This window comes from Strigops habroptila, chromosome 15 (genome assembly GCF_004027225.2).
Source record: "Strigops habroptila isolate Jane chromosome 15, bStrHab1.2.pri, whole genome shotgun sequence".
Classification (NCBI taxonomy): Eukaryota; Metazoa; Chordata; class Aves; order Psittaciformes; family Psittacidae; genus Strigops; species Strigops habroptila.
This window is the reverse complement of record NC_044291.2, coordinates 8421473-8444446: the sequence shown is the minus strand read 5'-3', so window position 1 is coordinate 8444446 and position 22974 is coordinate 8421473. Positions and strand designations below refer to the sequence as shown.

At 44.9% G+C, this 22974-nt stretch overlaps 1 protein-coding gene across 1 annotated transcript in view; it reads left to right on the top strand.

The window, feature by feature from the left end:
• Window positions 1-22974, top strand: part of PAPPA (pappalysin 1) — a 179660-nt gene that overhangs the window by 128804 nt on the left and 27882 nt on the right. The window contains exons 13-17 of the mRNA XM_030507396.1: window positions 1420-1633; window positions 11160-11328; window positions 17512-17695; window positions 20294-20504; window positions 21308-21479. Coding sequence (XP_030363256.1) covers window positions 1420-1633; window positions 11160-11328; window positions 17512-17695; window positions 20294-20504; window positions 21308-21479 — 950 coding nt within the window. The remainder of the gene's footprint in view (window positions 1-1419; window positions 1634-11159; window positions 11329-17511; window positions 17696-20293; window positions 20505-21307; window positions 21480-22974) is intronic.

Sequence of the window (22974 nt, the reverse complement as noted above, 5' to 3'; positions counted from 1 at the left end):
CCCGGGATTTCGAGTATTAACTGCACCTGTTTGTAAGTGAGAAACGTGCACCATTCCACAAGGAGCTGATATCAAAAGGCCTGTGGGAGGCAAGCAGACAGGGAGGTTATTTCAGGGTCAGGTAGAGACCAAAACAAAAAGAGGTTTGCTTTTTTATTCTTTTTTTTTTTTTTTCTTTTATTACAGGAAGATGTTTTTAAAGTAGAGGGTGGGAGATGGATCTTTAAAGAGAGTGGTCAAAGTCTGTCTTAATTCACAGGAAATCACTTTCTAAGGAGAAAAATGAAATCTTTTTCATTCCTTCCTTTTCGAGTCAAGAAACTTGAACTGGAAAAAATTAATAATAATAATAATAATAGAAACCCCTGAGCCAGTTAAACATGCAAATAGAATTTAGTTTATTTTCACATTCATAAGTGTAGCTGGGAAGCCAGAGGGCCCGGGCCAAAGCCGTTGCTGGGAGCTCCAGTGAAGCGGAGGGAGCTGGAGCCAAGCTGATCCTCGGAGTGATGCCATGGAGCTGTGGAGGCAGGGCTGTGCAGGCAGCCATCAGGCTGTGAATCTCAATTAATGAATCTTGAGGCCAGACAACTGCTGTCTGTCCTTTGAGGTACCCCTGAGATGGATTCAGCCTGTTTGAATTCAGGTTGCCTCTACTTGAAGGTAGGGATTTCTTCCCAACTATCACTGGGTGCCTCCTCTGCTGAAGAAAAGGGATCACAAAGTCTCCTTGTCACTTCTCTGGTGCTTCTCTGCAACTCAACCTCTTGAGACATTTGGATTTTCCTAAGAAACAATTATTTTCTTCTCAAATGAGATCACCTGTAAAGTCCTCAATGGGTCTATCACCCTCGTGTCTCTCACCAGGACCATCTTTGCCTTTTTTAGCAAAGAGCAAGATACCCTAAAGCTGAAAACCATCAAACAAATCAAAACTGGTCACACTTAGTGTAGAGCTCATGCAAAAGAAGTTTTAAATTGAGTGCTAATGATATACACAGCTACAAGCAGGCCACTGGTGCCCTGCCATGGTGCAAGAAGGCACTCAGCCTGCTGGTATAAAGCCTCCAAGTGTCCTCTCAGGACTGGTTTTGCAAGAGTGCGACTCTGCTTCCACCATGCTGGTTGCTCCTGGTTTAACAGAGCACAATAGAAATGGAGCTATGGTCTAAAGAAACTGCTCTGAGAGCCTGGCGCACTTGCAGAGAGAATGGCATCCTTTCTTCAGCTGTCTGGAGGGATATATTTCCCTGCTAAGCTCTCCAGAGCCATTTGGGAAGCCACTCCAGGCAGCTTACCATAACTTTTCAGCTCTATAGGGCCATTCCTATGGGTGAAATGCTTCTGAAGTGCCCACAGCTCCAGGAAGCGATTGTGTTAAGCCTGACCCTTCCTCTGATCTTGTCTCTCCTCTGGCAGGTGTCCACGTCCTGAGCTGCAGGAACAATCCCCTGATTATCCCCGTCATCCATGACCTCAGTCACCCTTTTTATCACACCCAGGCTGTCCTCATTAGCTTCAGCTCCCAGTTTGTGGCCATCTCCGGGGTGGCCCTGCGTTCCTTCCACAACTTCGACCCCATCACCATCAGCAGCTGCCAGCAAGGACAGACCTACAGCCCAGCAGAGCAGAGGTGAGCCTGTCAGTGAGCTTCCCCCTGCCCCACACCGCCTGCGCTGCGGGTTAGGAGGAGGCAGGAGGGGCTCAGGAGCTGAACCCTGCTGACCCTTTTGTGTGCCTGCTAAAAACCTGGCTGTGTTCTCATTGATCAGGATGGATGGGACATTTAACCCGCATGGGATACTGTTAGTGAATTATTTCCTCTTCCTTTCTCCTCCCTCCTTTATCTCAAGCTTGGAATTGGGGCCAGTTAACTACCCATACATTCCCCATCACGGCATCGTTCTCACCACTTGCACACACCGGCTTCAATCTAAACCGCTTTGTGCTGCTGAAGTGCTGCAGGGACCTCCCACGGGAGCGGTGGCACAGAGACGAAGTGATGCTTGTGCCCCGGCAGGGATGGATCAGGCGAGGTGCTCAGCCCCATACAGAGGGTGCTTGGCCACCAGCATTCGTGGTGCTTTTACAGCTGGGGAAGGGCCCTCAGAACCTCTCCGGATCCATCCCACATACTGAAAAGCTCTGTGGGACCCCCCAGGATGAAAAGTTTATGGCTACCGTTTTATTCTTGTTGTTATTACAGACACATCAATAGATCACCACCAACCCCTCTCAGTCTCTGCTTTACAGCATCCCACAGAGATTGTGACCTTTCATGGCCTCTGGTGAGGCAGCTTCATGGAGCCTTTCAGCAAGGCTGTGAAAAGAAGAGGAGAGAATTTAGCAGAACTCCTGAAAGAATCTTTTTTTTTTTTTTGTGGTCCTTTGTCCATTCAAAGTTGTGAGCAGTCGTCATACCATAGCAGCAGCAATAGTAAAACACGTTGCATATCCCAGCAAACCTCTGCTCAGCCCTCCAAAGCAAGTGGTCAGGCTTTTTAATAATGTTCTGGCTTGGGTTTAAGACCTGCTTTTATTCCAGGAAAGGCAGGAGGGGGAGAAAAGAGGGAGAAGGAAGGGAAAACAAAACTAAAAAACCCTAAAAGAAGAGTATATCTATAGTTGAATCAATCTAGTCAGTGCGTTCTGACCTAGATTCAAGGAGGCTGATCATTCTGTGCAATAGGTTGTATAAATTCAGAGGCCCAAACACAGCAGGATCAGGTTTCAGTGGAGAAGCCCAACTTGTGGAAGTTTGGCCAAATCCCAGTGCAAGAGCGGGAAAGACCCACTGGAAGGAGATGGTGAGAAGCACCCGGTTGCTCCAGAGGGCTGAGGCGCAGGACCACATTCCTCCCTCTCAAGTGTTCAGTAGGAATTGAACCATTTGTTCACTTATGAAATTAGAAGTGCTCTGTGTTTAGAAAGTTATTTCCTTAATAAGAAATGCATTCCCCTAAGGCAAAGCTTCAGTGAGCCTCTGCAGCCCAGCACACTAACCTTTAGAAACCTCTTGAAGAAGAATCACCCCCCTTTTGCCTCTGCTTTTTCTTCCTGATGTTTTTCATTGGCCTTGTTTTGTTTTCGGGATGCAGTGAACCCTCTCAGCCCCTTTGCTCTCAAAAACCATCCCTCAGAGCCTCGCTCCTGCAAAGGAACACTTTAGGTCTTGCAGGTTACAACGCTGGATTGATCATAAAGTTTTCTAGGTCAGTCCAGGAATTAGAAATGCTCAGAAATAAAGCCCTGATCCAAAGCCAACTGGAATCAGTGGGATTTCTTCCAGTGATGACAGTGCTATAGTGGAAAATCTCCAATTTGCCTTGTGATGGAATAATTTTGTATGATCATATATGCTTTGTCCTGTACAAGAAACTCTTAAGCAGTTTAGGTATCCAAGATGTAGGGAAAGTTGTGCATCAAGTCATGCAGCCAGGAAATAGGTAATGCCTTTGCTGTCACCTCCCATCTTTTTCCTTTGCAATTTTTCCCAATCCAGGAAGAACTTAGAGAGATTTTGTTAAATTTATTCTTAATCAGTTCAGAAGCTGGATGTGGGTTTTCTGCCTCCTTTGCTCATGGTCTCCCCATCAGACTCCCTTTGAGTGCAGTCCCAGCCTTCCCTTCTTCCCTTTCCCCAATGGTTGCTTTTGCCTAATATGACTTTTAAGATACTGAATTTTAAAAGGAACTCTCCTTCCTATACATAAGCATCAATTTTACCTCTTTTATTTTCCTTAGGTCAACATGGATATTTTTCCTGCTTTTTGGCTTTTCTCTACTAGAAATATTATTTCTCTCTCTTCAAGGAGAATTATTTTGGTTGGAAAGGATTTATAGCCAGATACAGACACTTTGAGGCAAGGGTGCAGGTTTTAAATGTGAGGGAAAAGAAATATATCAGCCCTTAAGAGTTAACACAGCTTTATTTTGAGGGTGAATGGATCGCTCCCATGGGTTAGTGACAACTTAATAACTGAAAATAAAACATGTGCTCATTCTTCTTTCTTAAAAGAAGTATTACAGTTAGTATTTTAGAAGAGAAAAAGGAGCTTAAATGCAAAAGTTATTTTATAGGTTGTTGTCCTCAGTCATTGTTAGCTCTTTTGAAAATCCATTCCATCCTTCTGAAGACATTTATAGAGGGTTTGAATAAAAAACTCCAACAAAACTCTACTTTCTAGCTGTATTTTCCCAGTTATTGGGTTCTCTCCTGCAGCTGACCACAGGCCCTTTCTTGTTTTCAGCAGAAGTTTACCTCACTGCTGGAGATGTTCTGCAAAACCGACACGCTTTATTTTCACATCGCATCCTTAGGTATAATGGCCCCGTTAGTTCTTCTCTTGCACTTCATAGCTGGAATTATTATACTTTTATTATTTCCCATTTAGCCTCATGGAGTGCAGGGTGAAATTGGGTGTGTAGAAGCAGAGGTATAACTTCCCTCCCCACAGTCACTCGAGCAGCAAGGAAGGCTGGTGCATTGCGACTGCCTTTCACAGCAGTTCCTCAGAAATCAGTTTTTTGTCCTGTTCACTACATAGGAAACATCAGCTGGGGGGTCCTATCCCTGCAAGGCAGTTCTTGTGAAGTGCTGCTTTCCCTGGCTGCCATTTCCCTGCCATGTTCACCACAAGTCTCCTGGAAACTGCAGGGGAAAGTTGTGAAAAACCAGGTAGACATTCCCAAATCACGATTGTGGATTTCAGGAGTTTCCAGCTTTCTAATCCACCATTAATTCCATGTTCATAATGAAGATAAGCCTCCCTGCCCCTGGAGCAGGCTCTGGCTGACCATAGCCCTCCAGTGTGCATGTCCCACACTGTGCAGCTTGTTTTGCTTTCTAGTTAGTGTAGCAAAAAGATTTTCCTTTCCTTTGGTTAAATCTTGGCATGAACTCACTGTTATCACTGCAGAATTGCTTCTGCAGGGGAGATTTGGGATTTACCTTCCTCCCTAAGCATGCACATCTGGGCACTTGACAGCTGGAGGGCACCAGCACTGTAGACCAAGACACACTCTTGGCCAACATGCCATCGCCTGCCGTAACCCTGGCCTCAATGGAGGGCCATCATCCATGCTTCACCCTTTGCTACCCCAAACAAGCCCCAGGGAGACATAGCCCACTCCAGCTCTTCTCTTTGTCTTGTTCTCTCCTGCTGTCAGCTTCCTCAACAAGAAATGATCAAGATAAATCTTCATCAGTGGAACAAATGCAACTGCCCTTTGTAACTCTGGTTATTTTTTCTTTTTTCTTTTTAGAAAGGGGGGGGGAAAAAGGGTTTCCTCATCTCTGGGTTTTTTTTTGGTGAACTAATGCAGCTTTCTCTTTCCCGATCCCGCTGCCTTTCCCCTGCCCTGCGTTCTGTCATTAAGCGCAATCTCTGTCAGCTTGCTCCTGGTGAAATTAATGAATTTCTCACAGACCTGTTAATCATAGAAGCTTTGGTCTGTGACACGTGTTATAATTCAATGGGCTTTTTAACCTTCGCCCCGTTTTGGTAATTGGCAAACGGCATCATTTGGCTTTTATTAAAGTGGAAGGCGATGTGTTCTCTTTGTTTGCCTGGACAGACTCTGGCAGGGAGATCTGCAGGGCTGCTAACGCCCAGGCACACAGTCCTGCTTCCAGGCTGGCAGGGTGAAGGGGCTTTGAGAGCTTTATCACTTCAATATGGACCCCCCCCAGGCAGGAATATGGCTCACAGCGGGGTGCAGGCAGACTGAAAGCAGAGCCAGCCCACAGGGAGAATGTTGTTGGTCCAATGGTGGGGATATGCTGGCTTGTGCCTCTCCTTCCCTCACAGTTTACCTGGTGTTGGATCAAGCGTTTTCTGTAAATCTCTGGGTTTATGCTCAGTCTTGATCCTATAAGTTTGAATTAGGGTTTTGCTATGATCGCTGTCAGAGTCAGGCCCAATGGTACTGCTGTGAGATCACTGAAATGACCGTAGAAGGGACCATTGCTACTCTTTTGGTCACTCCCATGGACCAAATTTGAAAGCAAACACCTAAAAGGGCTTGAGCCTTCTTCCAGTGGCACAATCAGCAACAGGTCCACCAGTCCCCATCCAGCCCCAAAGATTCAGGTAGATGTTCTTTGAGATTTTGTGTTAGTACAAGGGGACCAATGAGTTTTAGCTGAAGACTGAGGAAGATAAACTCATTGCCCGCTTTGCAGTTCAGACTTCTTTCATTTCTACAACAAGGACTGTGGCTAGCAGCCTTTGCTTTTCAAAGTGCTGCATATATGTTTGGATTAGAGAGAGAAACTGCTCTTGCCTTTAGAGAAATCTCTACGGAGGAAAAGACAAACCCATCGTAAGGATAAATCTATTAGAAAAAACATCTGAAGGCTACACACGTGTGAGTCGTATGTATGGTGGCATAGAACAAAACCAAGGTATGCTTCAGATCTGCAGCCCAGGCTGGCCTGGCCTGTGCAAAAAGGAAATTTTTCCTGTGTGCAATAGACAACGGTGTGGCTTTTCTCATAGCAACTATATGCTATCAGCTTTTATGCTCACCTATGCATATATACTCATCATGAAGTATTAACAAACAATTAGGGCTCTATGTTAAGGTGAGTTCTTGGAAAAGTGCTTGACCCCAGGGTTAGCGAAAGAAAGTTTGGCTGCTGTAAGCTTTTTGAAAGAGGAAGTCCTGGCTTGTTTTTATGTGAGGAAGGAAGAGTTCCACTTAATTGTTATAATTCTCTATAAACATGTTAAAATACAAATGTTTCTAGGATTGTGTCACTAAGACCCCAATTTAGCAAAGCCTTTAGCTATTTGCTTACATCCCCTTGTAGTCAAATCTATCAGTGGGACTTAACTGTGCTTTTGAAGTTAAGCACATATTTAAGTGCCTTGCTGAATCAAAGCCAATATTGGCACAGAGAAATAAAGATTTAGAGGCTAATGACTGAGCTCATTTAGATTAGGGATGGGCAGAATGGATTTGAATAAAGTAAGAACTGGCTCAGAACCTTAGCCTACATGTGAAGCTAACTCAGTTCAGGGCTTTTTACATCATGGAAACCCTCTGCCTTGATCTGTCTTTGTAACATGCTGCAGGCAGTGGAATGCATGCAAGAAATCCACTGCTCCTTGTACTCACCTTGGTGTGAAAATGTTGCTTTAGGCAATCTTATACTACCAGGGCAAGAACAGGAATAGGTGAGTCGTGAGGCGGACCTCATAAAATAAACTCTGTCAAGGAACATCCCAGGCACCAGCACTTGTCCATTACATACATATCAGTAAATCATTAGAGTGGTCCTTGGGTCCCTTGCGTTGCTTTCATCCAGACCAGATCATATGCTGGGAATCAATTCCCAGGGGCATTTAGGAAGTTAGAATAGATCAGGGATGATTTGAAATAGGCAGTTTTGATGAAGTCACCCAAGAAAATAAGATAAGCTGTCCCATGCCAGGAATCAACATGAGTTACAGTAGAAGGGATTTCATTCTCAGATACTCTATATTGTTTCTTTCCTGAAGAATGCATAGCTTCTGAAGCATGTGATGATTAACCACTCTTAAATGGCAGTACCCATGCATGAGCTTCTGTAACCCACAATTCTGCAATATGGATGTGATGGGTTCATTGTCTAAACTTCCTACTTGGAGATATTAATTTCTCCTTGGTAATTCTGCATTTGCAGAACTCAATTCAAGATCATGACTTCAAAATTCATTGGGCTTTACAGCTGACAGTAGCTGATACCAAATTGGAACCAGTAGCTAGAGAACCAGAAGTATTTAAATTGGAACCATTTGGTGGCAGTGGTTGTTTTTTTACAAAAAGTGAATGGTTGTATTGTTTGTCACTGAAGTCATTCATATAGAGTTACAGACAGAGAGAGCTGCCCAGATGATCTGCTAACCAAGGCATAATCTGGAGCCTGGAGGGGGTGGCTAAAAATGTTCCCTGGCCATTTAAGAAGACCACAAGGGGACTTGTAAACAGAGAGAAGAACATCACAATAAGTGTTTCTTAATGCCTTTGTCTGTGGCGTTTCAGTTCTGTAGGACTTTTAAGACCAGACTTGCTCATCTGGTGTCCTGATATGAACTCAAAAAACCAGATTCTTTTTCTCCTTTACATTGATGGCAATGAAAAGCGATGTCACTGACTGTGGTGACGTTGCTCCAGATCTCCCTTTGTGCAAATTGCAAAGGTTTTCTTAGACTCATCCTTCCCTCTGAAGCCATTCAAGGCTGAATTCAGTGCTACATCAATGTGTAGCACATTGATTCACATCAGTATTAAATTAAATAGGTCTGCTATTATTTTATTTTTCCAACTTTAGTGCAAAAAGGTTTTCAGATTTTGTGGGAGTTTTGCAATGGGCAGTCAAGGTTCACAATATGTACTTCTGAGAATGGCTTGGCAATAGTCCTTGCTTTTTTTCCTCAATGAGTCAACTTCCTCATCACTGGAGCCCTGGCATGGGAGGAACTCATATTGCAGCCTCACCATCTGAAAAACAGAGGGGAGCAAAGTGACAGCCTTCATGGGTAGGTGTAACTGGGACACGTAGGGAAAGTTCAACAAGACATCATTCATGGTTTATGCGCTCATTCAACATCCATGTTCAGATATTCCTGCTGATGTTGATTGGTGACTTAATCAATAGCAGTGCTATGAGGTCAGTAGTAGGGTACTGCTCTGCTCAGGGAGCCCCAGCTGCCTGGGGGGCTGCTGCCCAAGTCAAGTCTGTGGTTCACACTCCTGAGTGATTCATGTTGGGCATTTAAAGACAAATGCACATGGGTGTTCTCCTCACCTCACTTCTCTGCAAGACACTACCTGGGCACTAGCATATGCTGTCCACTTGTTCTTTAGGACAAGAGGTAACAGCCTCAAGCTGCACCAGGGGAGGTTTAGACTGGAGATTAGGAACAATTCCTTCCCCAAAGGGTGGTCAGGCATTGGAACAGGCTGCTCAGGGCAGTGGTGGAGTCACCATCCCTGAAAATGTTCACAAACTGTGTAGACGAGGCCCTCAGTGACACAGTTTAGTGGTGGCCTTGGCAGTGCTGGGAAACGGTTGGACTTTATGATCTTAAAGGTCTTTTCCAACCTGGTTGATTCTATGATTCCACCATCTCCTCCACAGTCTTACGGGTCAGTGCAAAGTGAGATCCATGGCAGTGTAAATTTGTATGTCAGTCAGTTGCAGTGTCTGGAAAGCATGCATGAAACCCTTGGTATGGGGCAGGGGTGATCCTGCTGACAGCAGGATCACTGTGTAGGTCAGCTCTGGCAGAGGATCATCTGTCCTACAGAAGTAATGAGCATCACAGTTGCAGTGCTGATAGACGGGGCGCTATTTGTTGCATACAAGGGTATCAAGTTGGCCAACACAGAGGTGGAATTCTCCTGTCTCAGGCCTGTCAGCAGCAATACTTTGTACACAGTGAGGAAATAAGATCTTTCTGAATGTAGAAATTGTTTATGGCTCATCACACTCCAGGGAAGGGCTGCAGTGAACAAGCAACTTTAAATTACAAGCAATGGGCACTTCCCTTATAGCACTAGTCCGGGACAGAGCAATGAGTTGTGGAGGTACATAATACTGTCATTTAATCTAATCTAGAGCTCTGTGGAGACATGTGCAGATGCGCTTCTCTATCAGTAACATGGGGATAACAATACCAGCCCAGGTGTCTCACTGGGGTGCAATGAAAATTAATTAGATAATGTCTGCACAATGCTTTGAACACAGCAAAACATCATGAACATGCTAAGTCCTGTGCTTACTAAGGTGCATGGGGGTTTTGTGGCTGTTAACCCTTTTTCTAGGAGACAGGAATAGCTTGCTTGTAATCCATTTCAAAATCTGTGTGTGGATGTATTGCTTTCCCTTCTTTTTATAACTTTCTGTTTTTCAGGTTCTTCCCTATCCGTGCAGATGGTGAAATAAGTTAAGGTTTTCCCTCCTCCAAATTAATTTAATTGTACTTAATTTAAACTCATTTTAATTTTCAGCAGAGGCAAGTAATCTTGTAGAAATCCTTATCCCAGAGATTTCGTCTCTAATCCAGCAAAACATCCTTACACATAGAATCATAGATTAGTTTGGGTTGGAAGGGACTTTTAAAGGCCATTTAGTCCAACCCCCTACCATAAGCAGGGACATCTTCAACTGGATAAGGTTGCTAAGAGCCTAGTCCAACCTGACCTTGAATGTTCCCAGGGATGCGGCATCCACCACCTCTCTGGGCAACCTGTGTCCGTGTCTTACCGCCCTCATTGTAAAAAAATTTCTTCCTTGTATCTAGCCTGAATCTACCCTTAAATGCTTTAAGATTCTCAGCATTTTCATTGCCCTTTAGCTGAGGGACATGTGCTGTAATGTTTGATTCAGGTCATCAGAGACGGTGAAAGATTTTGTGTCAATCAGACATCTCTGTGTATACAAAAATAAAACAAAAAGCTCTTTTTACAACTTGCGCTAAATGTTACAATAATTAACTGTAGTGAGAGCAGTTTCCATCCGGGAAAACATTTTATGGATGGTAGGACAGCAACTGGAGAGATGTGAAATGACAGCTTGCTGCTGAGCTTGATAAGAGCTTATCAACACAGCTACACAGCTGATGTTTGGTGTTCCTGGTGAAGTGGAATGAAATGAATGTGTTGATTTCAATCGAGTTTCTCAAAGATAAGAGTGTCTATCACAGAACTCCCTCCTCACACGTACACACATGCACGCTTATCACTAGAAATATCAAGCAATCCTGAATTCAGCTGAGATTTATAATTGGATGGGGCATAAGGACTGTTCTTGGAGGGAGAGTGCTTTTGTGGGATGGATGGATGGATGGATGGATGAATGAATGTTGATACAGGAGTAGGAAGGCCACAGTGCAGTTGAATATTGCAGAACAGAAGGTAATTGTGCAGAATTGGTAGGCTCTTCCCTTTTGCCATAAGACCTGTCATTTGCTTCATTGTCATCACTGTTATCACTGTCCCTGTCCTTCGGAAGACGTAACTAGAGGGTTGCTCCTTAGCGAGCTGGGTTCAATATGCAGCCTGTGTACCTGCTGTTGAACATGTGATGAGTTTGTCCGTCAGACACGCTCACTTTTATAGGATGAATGAAATGAACTGAATGAAAATATCACTTCTTGCCTCCCCCCTAGCTGCGTCCACTACTCCTGCGAAGCCACTGACTGCCAGAAGCTAGAGATCGAGCACGCGCTGCTGGACTGCTCCGGTGGCGGATGGTACAATGGGGCCCAGTGCAACGTGAGCTGCAAGGCAGGCTACATTCTGCAGGTCCAGCGGGACGATGATCTCAGCAAGAACCAGGTTTGTTCTGTTGGTTTCGTGTGACCCACAAGATAAGGATGAGCAAACGGATGTGAAGAGATTGGGAAATAACTGAGTCTAAACCCCAACATCTCAGCTCAGCCCTTGGGATGAGGCCTTACCCAAACAATTCTCATCAGAATAGGAGCAATCTGATTCTGTAGGAAGAGGGACCAACAGTGAGCAAAGCTCAGATGTTCCCCAAATTTAGAAGTTTTCAACCCAAAAGTTTTAAATATGTGTTCAGGCCTTCTTTGATCTCGCTGGCTCTACTCAGCCAGTGTTTCTTAGGCTGTTTTTTTGGGGGTGGGGTGTTTGTGTTTTTGCACAACCTGTTTCTGGGCAAAATACCTCATTTATGTCCCTCGGGTTGAGGCTAACAATGTCTTAAGTCCTTTTCAGTCCATCTGCTCCCAACCACAGCCTGACACTGCAGAAATGGGAGTAAGAAGGTGGAAAAGCACCCAAACCCCTTTGCTTCCAAACAAAGCACCAAAAACCAGTGAGCCAGGGAGTGCTCCCCGTCTTCTCTAAGCCATGCATTAATAATCCAGTCCTACCAAAGTAGCACGTCTTGATGCAGCGAGTGGAGTATTGAGGAAAACTATCAATTTCTTTAAACCTTAATATAAAATGCAGGTCCTTTGTGCTGGGGGAGGTGGACGAGGTGTATGTGATGCGTGGCCCAGCCTCGACATGCTGCTGGGAGCAGGGTGCAGGGCAGACACCCCAGTCTATGAGCAGGACATGGGGGTGATTTCCCCCATCTTCTCACATGTCGTTGGGGCAGCACACACACGTGTGGGGCTGGGAGGGCTGGGGCAGGCAGCGTGCTCAGCAGCCGGTCTGTATTTGTGAAATCCTGTGTTCTTCATGTGCTTGCAGAGGGGGGAGACAGAGTGGAGGGGAATGAGTCAGCCCTTTCAACTCAATTACAAAACAAATACAGGACCCCGCGAGCTGGGCCTCTTCCATCCTAATTGGCATCAGCACCAGAACCCCAGCTCCAGCTGAGCATTTTTACACAACAAGTTCTCAAACGAGCCTGAATGGCTGAACCAGGAAACAGTTGGAAGGCATCTGTATATTGAACACACAGGAGTCCCCAACCAAATAAAACAGCCTAAACATGTTACTTACATTCAGAAAGTACCTTTTGGAGATGCTCAGCCGACTGTATATGGTTTTGCTCTGAGAAGTTTGGTTTCAGAGCCTTGATCAGACTCATATGACAGGAGTGGAGGATTTTAGCACCCCTAGCTAATATGATTCACTGCCTATTACAACATGCTTCCTCTCACCCTGGTCTGCTATTGCACTTCATCGTCTTTTTTCCACTGATAAAACCCCTGAGGCCAATGGATTTGTTTTGCAAGTGGAGCATCTTAAAGACATCCGTGTTCAGCTGAGCACATTAAACACATGCTTTAAAAGTTTACTCATGTGCTTTGGAGATCTGTTGAAAAGGAACAGACAGTTTCTTTCACTATCGTCTTGTTTTATTTCTTTGTGTCAGGTGCTTCAAACCAGAACTTCTGGAACATGTAGGCAAGCAATTAATTATCCAAGAAAGTCCAGAATCAATGGCTTGGATTCCTCATATTGTGTTGTATTGAATTGCATTGTGCTCCTTCCACAATTGCTTTAGCTCCTATTCTGATCACAAGCATTTGGAGATGAGATAGGGCATGTGGGTTGTTATCTGTGTCAGAGGGACCTTGTGCTGTGATTGAGGGACCTTACGCTGTTTGTTGATTGTTTCCCTGTTGTCATTTAGTTTGGTAGTTTGCTTGTTTGACTGATTTGAGGATCTAGAGCTGTTTTTTTCTCATTTAACTGACAGTGTGGGAGGCTGCATGAGGAAGAGGAGGAAGGAAAGTAGCTTTGCTGATGTTTCACACTCTTGGGTATGAAGGGGGCTGAGGTGAGGTGCAAGTCTCAAAGAGCAGACTGAACATCAGTGGCCCATGACCACCGCATGCTGATGAAGATGACACCCCAGTTTAGCATCTGAACCACATTTGTCTTCAGTATTTCACCGAAAGGCAGAAAAAAAAGGGGTGAACAGAGAATTAAAAGCAAAATTTTCAAAAGCACCTCAGAGATGCAGGGGCACAAGTCACATTTCAAATCAATCTTTTACATCTGAGGGGTCTTTGAAAATCTTTTTAAGAGTTTCTGCACTTTCTGGCCTCTATGCCTTCTGAAGCCACCATTTTAATCAGACTTAGGGCAAAAAATTCATTCATCTCTGCTCTCTGAGAAGCTCCCATTCCAAATTCTGTTAAAACTCCATAAAATCACCAAACCCTAAAACCCGTCAGCACCGTGTGCAGGAGAAACTGTTTGAAAATACAAAAAAGCTGAGCTGTTTACAGGCATTTGGGCCCTCTCATCCCCATTTAGAGATTTCAGCAACAACAACAAAAAAGGGTTTTCATAGTGATGGAGCAAAATCCTTCATGTGCCTTTCTCACAAAGAAGATCTCGGGATGTTTTCATTTCCCTCCAATTTCTTCCCACCCCCTTGACAACTCCGATGTTCTTTCTTCTCTTCTCTCCTTTTTCCCTCTTTGTCTTTCACTGCTCTCCTCTTGTCCTTCACTGAAAGCCCCGCTCATTCAGTCGCTTGTTGTCATCTCTCCTTGAAGCCACCACCACTGCTGCTCTGGTCAAGAGGTGTTATTTAAAACCCAGCAGCTCCCTAATGTTGTGCAAAGGCATCATCAATCATGCCAGGAAAAGAAAGCGCAGCTCATGTGGGTTCAATTAGAGGCACAGTAGTGGGCAGAAGTGGAAGAATACTTAGAGGGGAGGGCACAGCTGTTCATTTTTAAGGAGAGGAAACTTCACACATGAAGCATCACTGGAAGAAGGAGCCGGCTGGGATCTTGGGCAGCAGGAAGGAGACACAAATTCTCCCAGGCTGTTAAAAGTCCCAAGGAACAAATCTTTCTGGCACCAGATTAGTTTAAGTTTGCATCCTCTTCACTGCCCTGCACACTCTATCTTTGGAGGCCCCTTTTTATCCTCTTTTTCTCCTCCTTGCCTGCCCTCCCTCCTTGCATAAGGCTCTTTTGGAAGGCAGGACATGAAGGGAAGCGGTTGCTGTGATGCCAGTCAAAGCAACACAAAGTGCCCGAAGTGACAGCTAATAAACCAGATGAGAAAGCCAAGTGCTTCGTGTGGACTGCTGTGAGCTGGGTGACCTTGTCAGATCAGACAGGCGAAACAGGCACGTGCCTGCTCAGGCTTCGGGTGGGAGATCTGCAAAGGCAGATGCAGATGCTGCCGCTAACACCCAGTGCTGGAGCTGAAGGCAGCACTGCTCAGGCCAAGTCAACTGGAAATACCCCCCAGGTGCAGCGTGGTGTTGGGGAGAGACAACCTCCGGCTCAGCAGCCTGGGGTCCTGCCCCTGGGCGCTGCAATCATCCCACCTTCAGGTGGGACACAACAACAGGGACAAGCTGAAAGCTGGTGAGTGCCATCTGCAATGATTTCCGTGGTAGGGTTGTCCCCGGTTCTTTCAATCAAACCCACTAGTCTTTATCTCCATCGCGGGCAATGTTCTGTTATGTTCTGCTGCAGAAGTGCATGTGCTCCTATTGCTTGAAGTGATGACGTGATAGACATGCTCTAAAATGTGCCATTATTATGTCTGACCTTGAAAACCTCAGCTTCCATCATACGAAGTGTGGAACAAATTACTGGAAAAAGCTGAGAAGCCAGGATCTTACCCACATGGGCACATCTCCTCTGTGTGGGAATGGCCTTGCCAGTGCGACAGGAAGAGGAAAAGCCATATGGGTTTGGAAGGAGGGGACTCCTCCAGATTTGGTTAGTGTTTTTGTTGGGAAAGTACCATAGGGAAAAACTCCATGTTAGCTTTCTGCTAACAAAGACCACAGCTGCATCTAGAATACTCTCAAAAATGTTAGCTTGGGCTAAACATTCTGGCCCATTTTCCATAAGCTGTGACTGTCATGCACAGATATTGCTTCTGTTTAAATGTCAATGTTATATTCCAGATCTTGAATTTGCACTGTTTATTTGGTGTTGGGTAGAGGTACATCTGATATGCAGCCCTGTCATTAGAGAAACTCCCTTGTGAACCATAGTGTGTCTCAGCAGCCAGTATTAACTAGCAGGAACAATCACTTATTCCTAAACTAGATCACACCAACACCAATAACTGAAATCTCCTATCACTTCCCTGTCCTTAGTGTGGATTCAGCATCCAGCAAGATACAGTACAAGACTCATGTCTTTTCCATAACATTTGGATAGCCCCTGACATCAATAGCTTGGGTTTATGTTTTAACCTCCTGCTGTTGAGGTGCTGGAGTGTTATTTGATGATAGCATCTCTGAAGGGAAATGGAGGCTTTGCTGAATGCTGGGGCAGCCGAGCCTGGAGTGCAAATGTGGTGGTGATGCTGTGTATATGCATTATGAAGACATGAAAATACGCTGTATCGTCCCTTCTCCTGTGGCCATCACACCACAACTTCCTGGAAGCACAGGCATCTTCCAGTTATCAACTGTCTACAGGTTATATATACTCTTTAATGGTGCAGATGTTCTCATCGGCAACAAAGGCAGAACTAATAGCCACTGTGGACCAAAATGACTGGGAATGAGAACACGGAATGTCACTTCACCTGAGCACTCCAGGAATCCCAGAATGTGCTACTCTGAATTTGCAGAAACAACATTTTTTTCCATCAGCAGTGCTCCGTGTTTAAATAAACTCCACGGTCTAGAAAAGGGATTTTGTGCCCACTGGGGAAGTGTCCAGTTTCTCAGCTCTGGGACTGCTTTTTCCATTCTGAATGCAACCATATATCAAAGAGAGACAGGTCTGAACTTCTGTTGAAACCATTAGGGTGTTTTTGCAAAAAGGGAATCCAGGTCCCTTTGATGTGTGCTAGAAAAATTCCCCTTCCTTTTATAAACCCAGATCAATGGTCAGCAGTGCAAATCTCCTGTGAGTGTACCAGCCCTGAATAAAATATTCCCTGGAGGCAGAGCAGTGCTGCTGTACGGCTCGGTCAGATTCCTCGACGGGATCTTCCCCTTCTCATGTTTGGGTTTCTCACATTCCTTTTTCTTCTGTCCTTCTCTTTATTCTGGTATGGAGGGAAGAGTCCTGCTTTCAGATTCTTCACTTCTAGTTGTTAATTTTCCCTTTTTACTTAGGAAATGGATATGTTGTTTGGTCTCTTTGTCAACATCTGTTTGTTCTTCAGTCACCCAGTAAATTCTTCATCTTAGTTTTGGGTGGCTCCTTTACCTCCCCCCCTTATTTTCTCTCTCCCTAGCACTTCAGGATTTCAATCTGCTTCATTGTTTGTATTATTCCTCAAATCAATAGAAGTGTAGCCACTGTGTAGCTATGATGGTAGAGTGACTTTAGGGAAGTCACAGCATAGGCACTGACTCCGTATTCAACCTCTCCAGTGCCAGGTGAATGTATGGGCAGGATGCTCTTGGGTCTCTCCATTGCAGGTCTCTCCAGGGAAAAGCCTGTCTCTCAGGCATGTGTGTCCCCAGTGCCAGGACAGCAGGGCCCTGGTTTCATTTGGAGCCTCAGGGCACTCTGATAGTCGAAGCCATAGCAGCAGCTGTCCGTATCTGAACACAATGCGGACATGGCCTGGGCCACCTCTCTTGGTACTCCAATCCAAGGGTGACTGACACCTCCTGGGAGAGCCTCAGATGGGAGTCCCAAATGGGTTCATGTCACGTTGGCTTTTACTTCAAACCCAAGAGCGAGTTTGACTTGTGAGAAGTACACAGGGATCCCCTTGGAGTGGCTGTGTCACTGCACAGTGACAGGGAGCTGGGAATGGCTGTCAGCTCCAAACAGTTCCAAACAGCTCAGCCAGCTTCTCAGCTTCTCTCAGGAGGCAATGCAGACAAGAGTTCTGATTATTTGTAGTGCTCTGCTCTTTATGCTGAAGCACTTTGGTTTCTCACCTCAGGTGTGACAGAAATCCATCCTGGTTCTCTGACACTCTTTCTTGCAGGACCTTGGTTTTAGTAGCTGCTATCTGAGTGGTGATGGTAGAGATCAAGCCCAGTGTTGCTTAACTTGTGAGCCACATTAATAGCTGTTATTAGGCATGGAATGGTTTTGATCTTGCTGGCTGTGGTGGCTGTAGACATGTCTCTTTTTCCAGATGGAGTCCAGCATCACCATGACTTGCACAGATGGGAAGTGGAACAAACAGGTGACATGTGAGCCTGTGGACTGTGGTGTCCCAGACCAGTACCATGTCTACCCAGCCACCTTCAATTGCAGCGAGGGCACCACCTTTGGCAAGAAATGCTCCTTCAGTTGCCGACCTCCTGCTCTTCTGAAAGGTAACAGAGGGTGTCTGTGCTGTGAGCTGGGGGTAGCTACACCACTAACACAGACTGTTCCTAGTAATCTGTGTTACCGCTGCTGTTGGTTTAGAATTATTCATGATATTTTAAGTATGAAGAATTACGAGACTCTATGGGAAGGTTTATTTATATTAGAAGTTAAGTTCTTTTGCATCTCTCTATTACCTTCCTTTGACCTTTCCTTGATCACGGCTGGCCAGGCAGTAATGACAGTGAATATTACTTCCATACAACCAAAACATGGAAAAGTCATGGGGATAAATCAAACTGAACTCTCTCATCTTCTTTCTCATGCCTTCTGTTTTCTGTGTCTGCCTCCCTTCTATGTGCCCTCCCATGTATTTGGAACGGCAGGAGAAGACTGAAAAGTCCCATGTCCCAGCGGCACCATCCCTGTCACTGTTTTTCCTAATCCACCCATCACCTCCCTCCTTTTCCACACTCATCTTGCTCTCCCTCTGACCTTTCTCTCCTCTTCTTGTTTGGAACTCTACAATCTTTTTTTCTTAAAAATAACACACTCTGCTGCCTTCTTTCCTTTCCTCCCCCATCTTCTTCCCTGCTGCTTTTCTGCGAGCATTCCCATCATCCTCTCAGCACTATCAACTCTTTTGCTCACTGGCACATTACCCTTTTTGATCTGGTTCTCGGGAAACACAAAAAGATATCATTGTTAATTTGAAGGAACATTGCAGCCAAATGAACTTGTCATCTTGCACTGGAGCAATCTCAACTGCTGTTGTCAACTCGGGTACAAAGGCTGTATAAGCTGTTTTGTACACGTGGTATCACCTTTTCTGCTAGGATTCATTGCAAACCTCCAAAGAGGCATGGGATGTATTCTGTATTTCAGTGAAGGGATATGTTGATTTCTTCATATATAACTAAATTGCTTAATTCTTTTGACTCTGATTTAGGAGGGTAACCACAAGCAGACAACACGCAGTGGAAGTTAAAGCTATTTAAATGGAGATTTTTATCAAATAATTCCCTTTTTCTGTTCATAAAAGTCATCTTCCACAAGAGGCGTTTTTTCACTGAAAATGCCTGGAATTTTTTGAGGGCAGCAGTGCAAATAATGACACTCATCATGACCAACAACAGCTTCAGCTGATGACTCTGATGGGGGAGCTGGAGGGATGATAACCAACCCCCTGGTGAGGGTGTGCAGCTCTGGTGTGTAGGATCACTACCCTTTTGTCCTGAAACCCTGTAAGCTGTGAGGTAAAGGCACAATTTGGTGTAGAGCCATCAGTGATGACTAATAGATGTTGCCACTAAGCTTCTGGAGAATGGCGCTGGTGTGACTCATGCCTAATTCAATCACTGACGTCATGACAGCCACTGTTGGTAATGTCACAGCTTATCACTTTGCAGTGGCAAGTATGATATCACCATGGCTGGTTTGCAGAGCTGCTGCATGAGTCAGAGCAGAAGAGCATGCTGGTGCTCTAGAAAAGAGCTCCCTTCTGCACTGAGTGCCTCTGCAATCATCTGCAGTTGGTGAGGTGAAAGAGAAAGCCAGGCCTGATTGAATGCAGCTTCTCTTCTCTTTGTGAGTAGGGCAGGAGGGCTCCTCTACATACCTTGCTGAGCCCTCCATAGCCTTTTGTTTTCTTCTTTGAATTCAAGCCTCATGCCCCAGCTCTTTTCCTTCCCTCTCAGAGAGATGGCATTGCTCTGGGGTTAGCATTTTGTCAGTATTATTTGGGATAACTGCTGAAGTTGGCTTAGTGTTGAAAATATGCCTTGTGGGTTGAGAAGAGTTCCTGCAGCAATGCTTGGGGATTTCAATAGAGTATTAGGGATTTTTGAAGGGTTAGTGGCTCATAGCTGTGCTTTGTTTCTTAGGAAAAGCTTATTCCTTTTCAACATACAATATAAAACAACAAAGAATGTAAAATACACTGAGACTAGGCTACTTTTAGCTTAACTTTCTGAAGTCAAGTAGGTCATAGCAGAGGCAAATAGATCTATTGTACCTTTTACCTTTGAGGTGCTGGCCAAGTAAGCTTCCTAAGGAAAATGAGTCTCTAATGAGTATTATGAATCGTATTTATCACAGTAGTCCCCAAGGACTGACTGTCCCCAGCTGAGAATGGCTCCTCATTGTGTTGGAGTAGTGACTCTAATACTAACAGATGCTGCTCAAAAAGGCTCAAAATTGAAATAAAAAGGACAGATTCAGGGAAGAGATAGAACACAGAGGCAGAATGAAGAATGTAATGGAACCAAATGCTCTGTTAATGCCATGACTTTGGAGAGGAGGGGGTTGATGTATGAAGCAAGCTTCATTTCAGAGAAGAACAAAATAAGGAAGAGAAACACAAAAGATTACAAAGCCAATATGGTTTCCCCTATGCTATAGTGTTTCCTGGAATGAGCACTGTCTGCCTGTCGTCTGAAAACAGAGTCCTTAATCATTTAATGCCATCATAGAGAAAATGCAGAAGACATACACAGTTGAGTTTGTCAAACTAATCGAGGTGGCTTTTGATGTATTATGGGTGTAACAACATGTCAGAAAGAATAGTCCTGCTGGACGTTGTTCACTTTGCTCTCTGTTCTTCTCAGGAAACAACAGCAACTTGACCTGCATGGAGGATGGGCTGTGGTCCTTTCCAGAGGCCCTCTGTGAGCTCATGTGTCGAGCACCCTCCGTTGTCCCTAATGCAGATCTCCAGACAAGTCGTTGCCGAGAAGATAAGCACAAAGTGGGCTCGTTTTGCAAGTACAAATGCAAACCAGGTTATCATGTCCCTGGATCCTCCAGAAAAGCAAGAAAGTACGTGCAAGAGTAAAGCCATGCCATCAGCATGATTCAGAAAGCCATGAGCTAAAATTATTTTGGGAAAGGGATGGGCTGTTTATAACAGACTACGTGTGCTGTAGGGAATATCACTGAATATTTGGTGAGGCGCTGGCACAGGTTGCCCAGAGAAGCTGTGGCTGCCCCATCCCTGGCAGTGTTCAAGGCCAGGTTGGACACAGGGGCTTGGAGCAACCTGCTCTAGTGGAAGGTGTCTCTGCCCATGATAGGGAGTTGGAACTGGATGAGCTTTAAGGTTCCTTCCAACCCAAACCAGTCTGGGATTCTATGAGCAATTCCTTCATGCAGAGAGCTGTGCAGTTTCAAGGGGATTTAAGCACCCTCCTCACTTAGGCTTCTTTGAAAATCCTAACCAGGGCTCAAAACCAGACCTTACCTTAGTAATACCCCTTTGATATGCAGCCTGGGGAGTCCCCTCTGAAGCCCTACAGGAAAGGGTTAGCGCTATTGTAAACTTCTGACTTTGCAGAAACTCACTTCAAACCAACCACAGCCCACAAGCATGGGAAGGAGAGTTTTTAGGAGACATGTCCAAGGCCAAAAGAGGAGTTTAAGCTGGGCAGCTCAATATTGGCTTTGCAAATAATCATTATTTTTGCTCAGAGACTTCATGACGCAGATTCACAACTTGTTCCCCAAGTGTTAAAAGCTGACGCACACCCATTCCCTGCAACCTGCTTGCAGAGCTCAGAGGCTTTAGAGGCTCTTAGCTGACTCAGCCACTCACTGAATGGTCTTGGTTTTTCTTGCACCAACAGGCGAGCTTTTAAGATCCAGTGCACACAGGACGGCACGTGGCTACCGGGCGCTTGTGTGCCCGTTACCTGCGACCCCCCTCCTTCCAAGTTTCATGGGCTCTACCAGTGCTCCAATGGCTTCCAGTTCAACAGTGAGTGCCGGATCAAGTGTGAAGATGATGACAATCAGTCGGTGAGTGTCTTGTATCCAAGTTATCTCAGCCCATACAAGCGTGGGTTTATCATATGTTCCCTAAGGACTCTGATCTTGGAGGGACTGAGTGCCGTGAGCTCTTCTGAGACCAGAGACAGAGAAATGGTAAAGGGAAATACATCATTAAAGTAGAGGAAGAGAGCTACTGTGAAGAGCCTGAAAATACTGTTTTTATGATAGTAGTAATGGTATTCACTGTTACCTATAAAGGACTAGCAGTGAGTGACTTAACATTTCTAGACAATAAGTGGCCAAAAAACCTACTACAGTGGCTCTACGATCTAGCTAGAAAATAAGGAGCAGTGAATGAAAGTAAGTAGGATACGAGTTATCCACACTTGTCGTGTCTGGTCATTCTTGTTTACCTTGCTTTTCTTTCCAATTCTCTCATCTCATTATCATCATGTATATGTGCCATATGATAATTTATAGGGATTACAGTGGTTCAGGTGAACTGTCTCTAAAGTTTCATGTTTTTCTGGCTGTGAAGGTGTCATTTGGCATCAGGGGTCAGATCCTCATCTGGCATAAATCAGCATGTTGCCTTTGACTTCATAGAGCTGTGTTCACTGATGTGAGAAGGTTTGGCCTTTAGTATGTTGTTTGAATTGTTTAGTTTTCCTCACCAGAGGTAATTATAGTTTGTGAGATAAGTAACTTCTCCTGGAAGTGCTGCTGCTGCTTAATACACTTGGGAAGAGAAAGTGGGGATGTAGAAGCTGCTACATTGCAGAGTAGGGAGTGCTCTGTTAAAGGCCTTTTAATACCATTCCAGGTTCTGAGGACATATTAAAAAGTGACCAACCATGCCCTAGTGCTAGTGAAGACACCTCTGATACCTGCTCCAAACATTAAAAGCCAGTTGCTGCCCCCATTCCCTGCTGGGGTTGGCCTTCTTTGTTCATGGGAAAACATGCAGACCCCCCCAGTTTTGCATCAAAGGTTTCCTTGTATAAAACTTAGATGAGGTTGTGAGTGAAATGAGAAGTTGCACATGTGGGTGCAGTTTGGGTGGGAGCTCTGGGATACAGCATCTGTGGCTTTGTACATCTATCACCGGTCAGCATGGCTGGAGACGTGTACTGTTGCTGCCAGTGCAGGGAAACTGGGCCACCAGTGTAGTAACAACTGGTATAATGGGTTTGTGTTTGCTATTAAATAAGCTAGACATGAAGAGGAGAAGGCAGTGGAATCAGAGTTACAGCAATAAGGAAGTAGCTCTGGAAAGTGAGAGATACAGCTATGTCTTTATTCACTGTAAGGAAGAGTGTAGTGACTGTTCGGCTGGGAAAGCACCTTGAGCACAGGAGCAGATAACATCTTGAGAAAGGGATTTGCAGAGAAAGGTATTTCCAGATATCCCAGAAAATAGACTACAGAAAGAGGGAGGGCTCCTGGCACAAACCAGAACCACTTGAGAGGTGTTAATTATTTAAGGATTAAACCCCACTAAGTCTCTCTCAGCTATATAAGG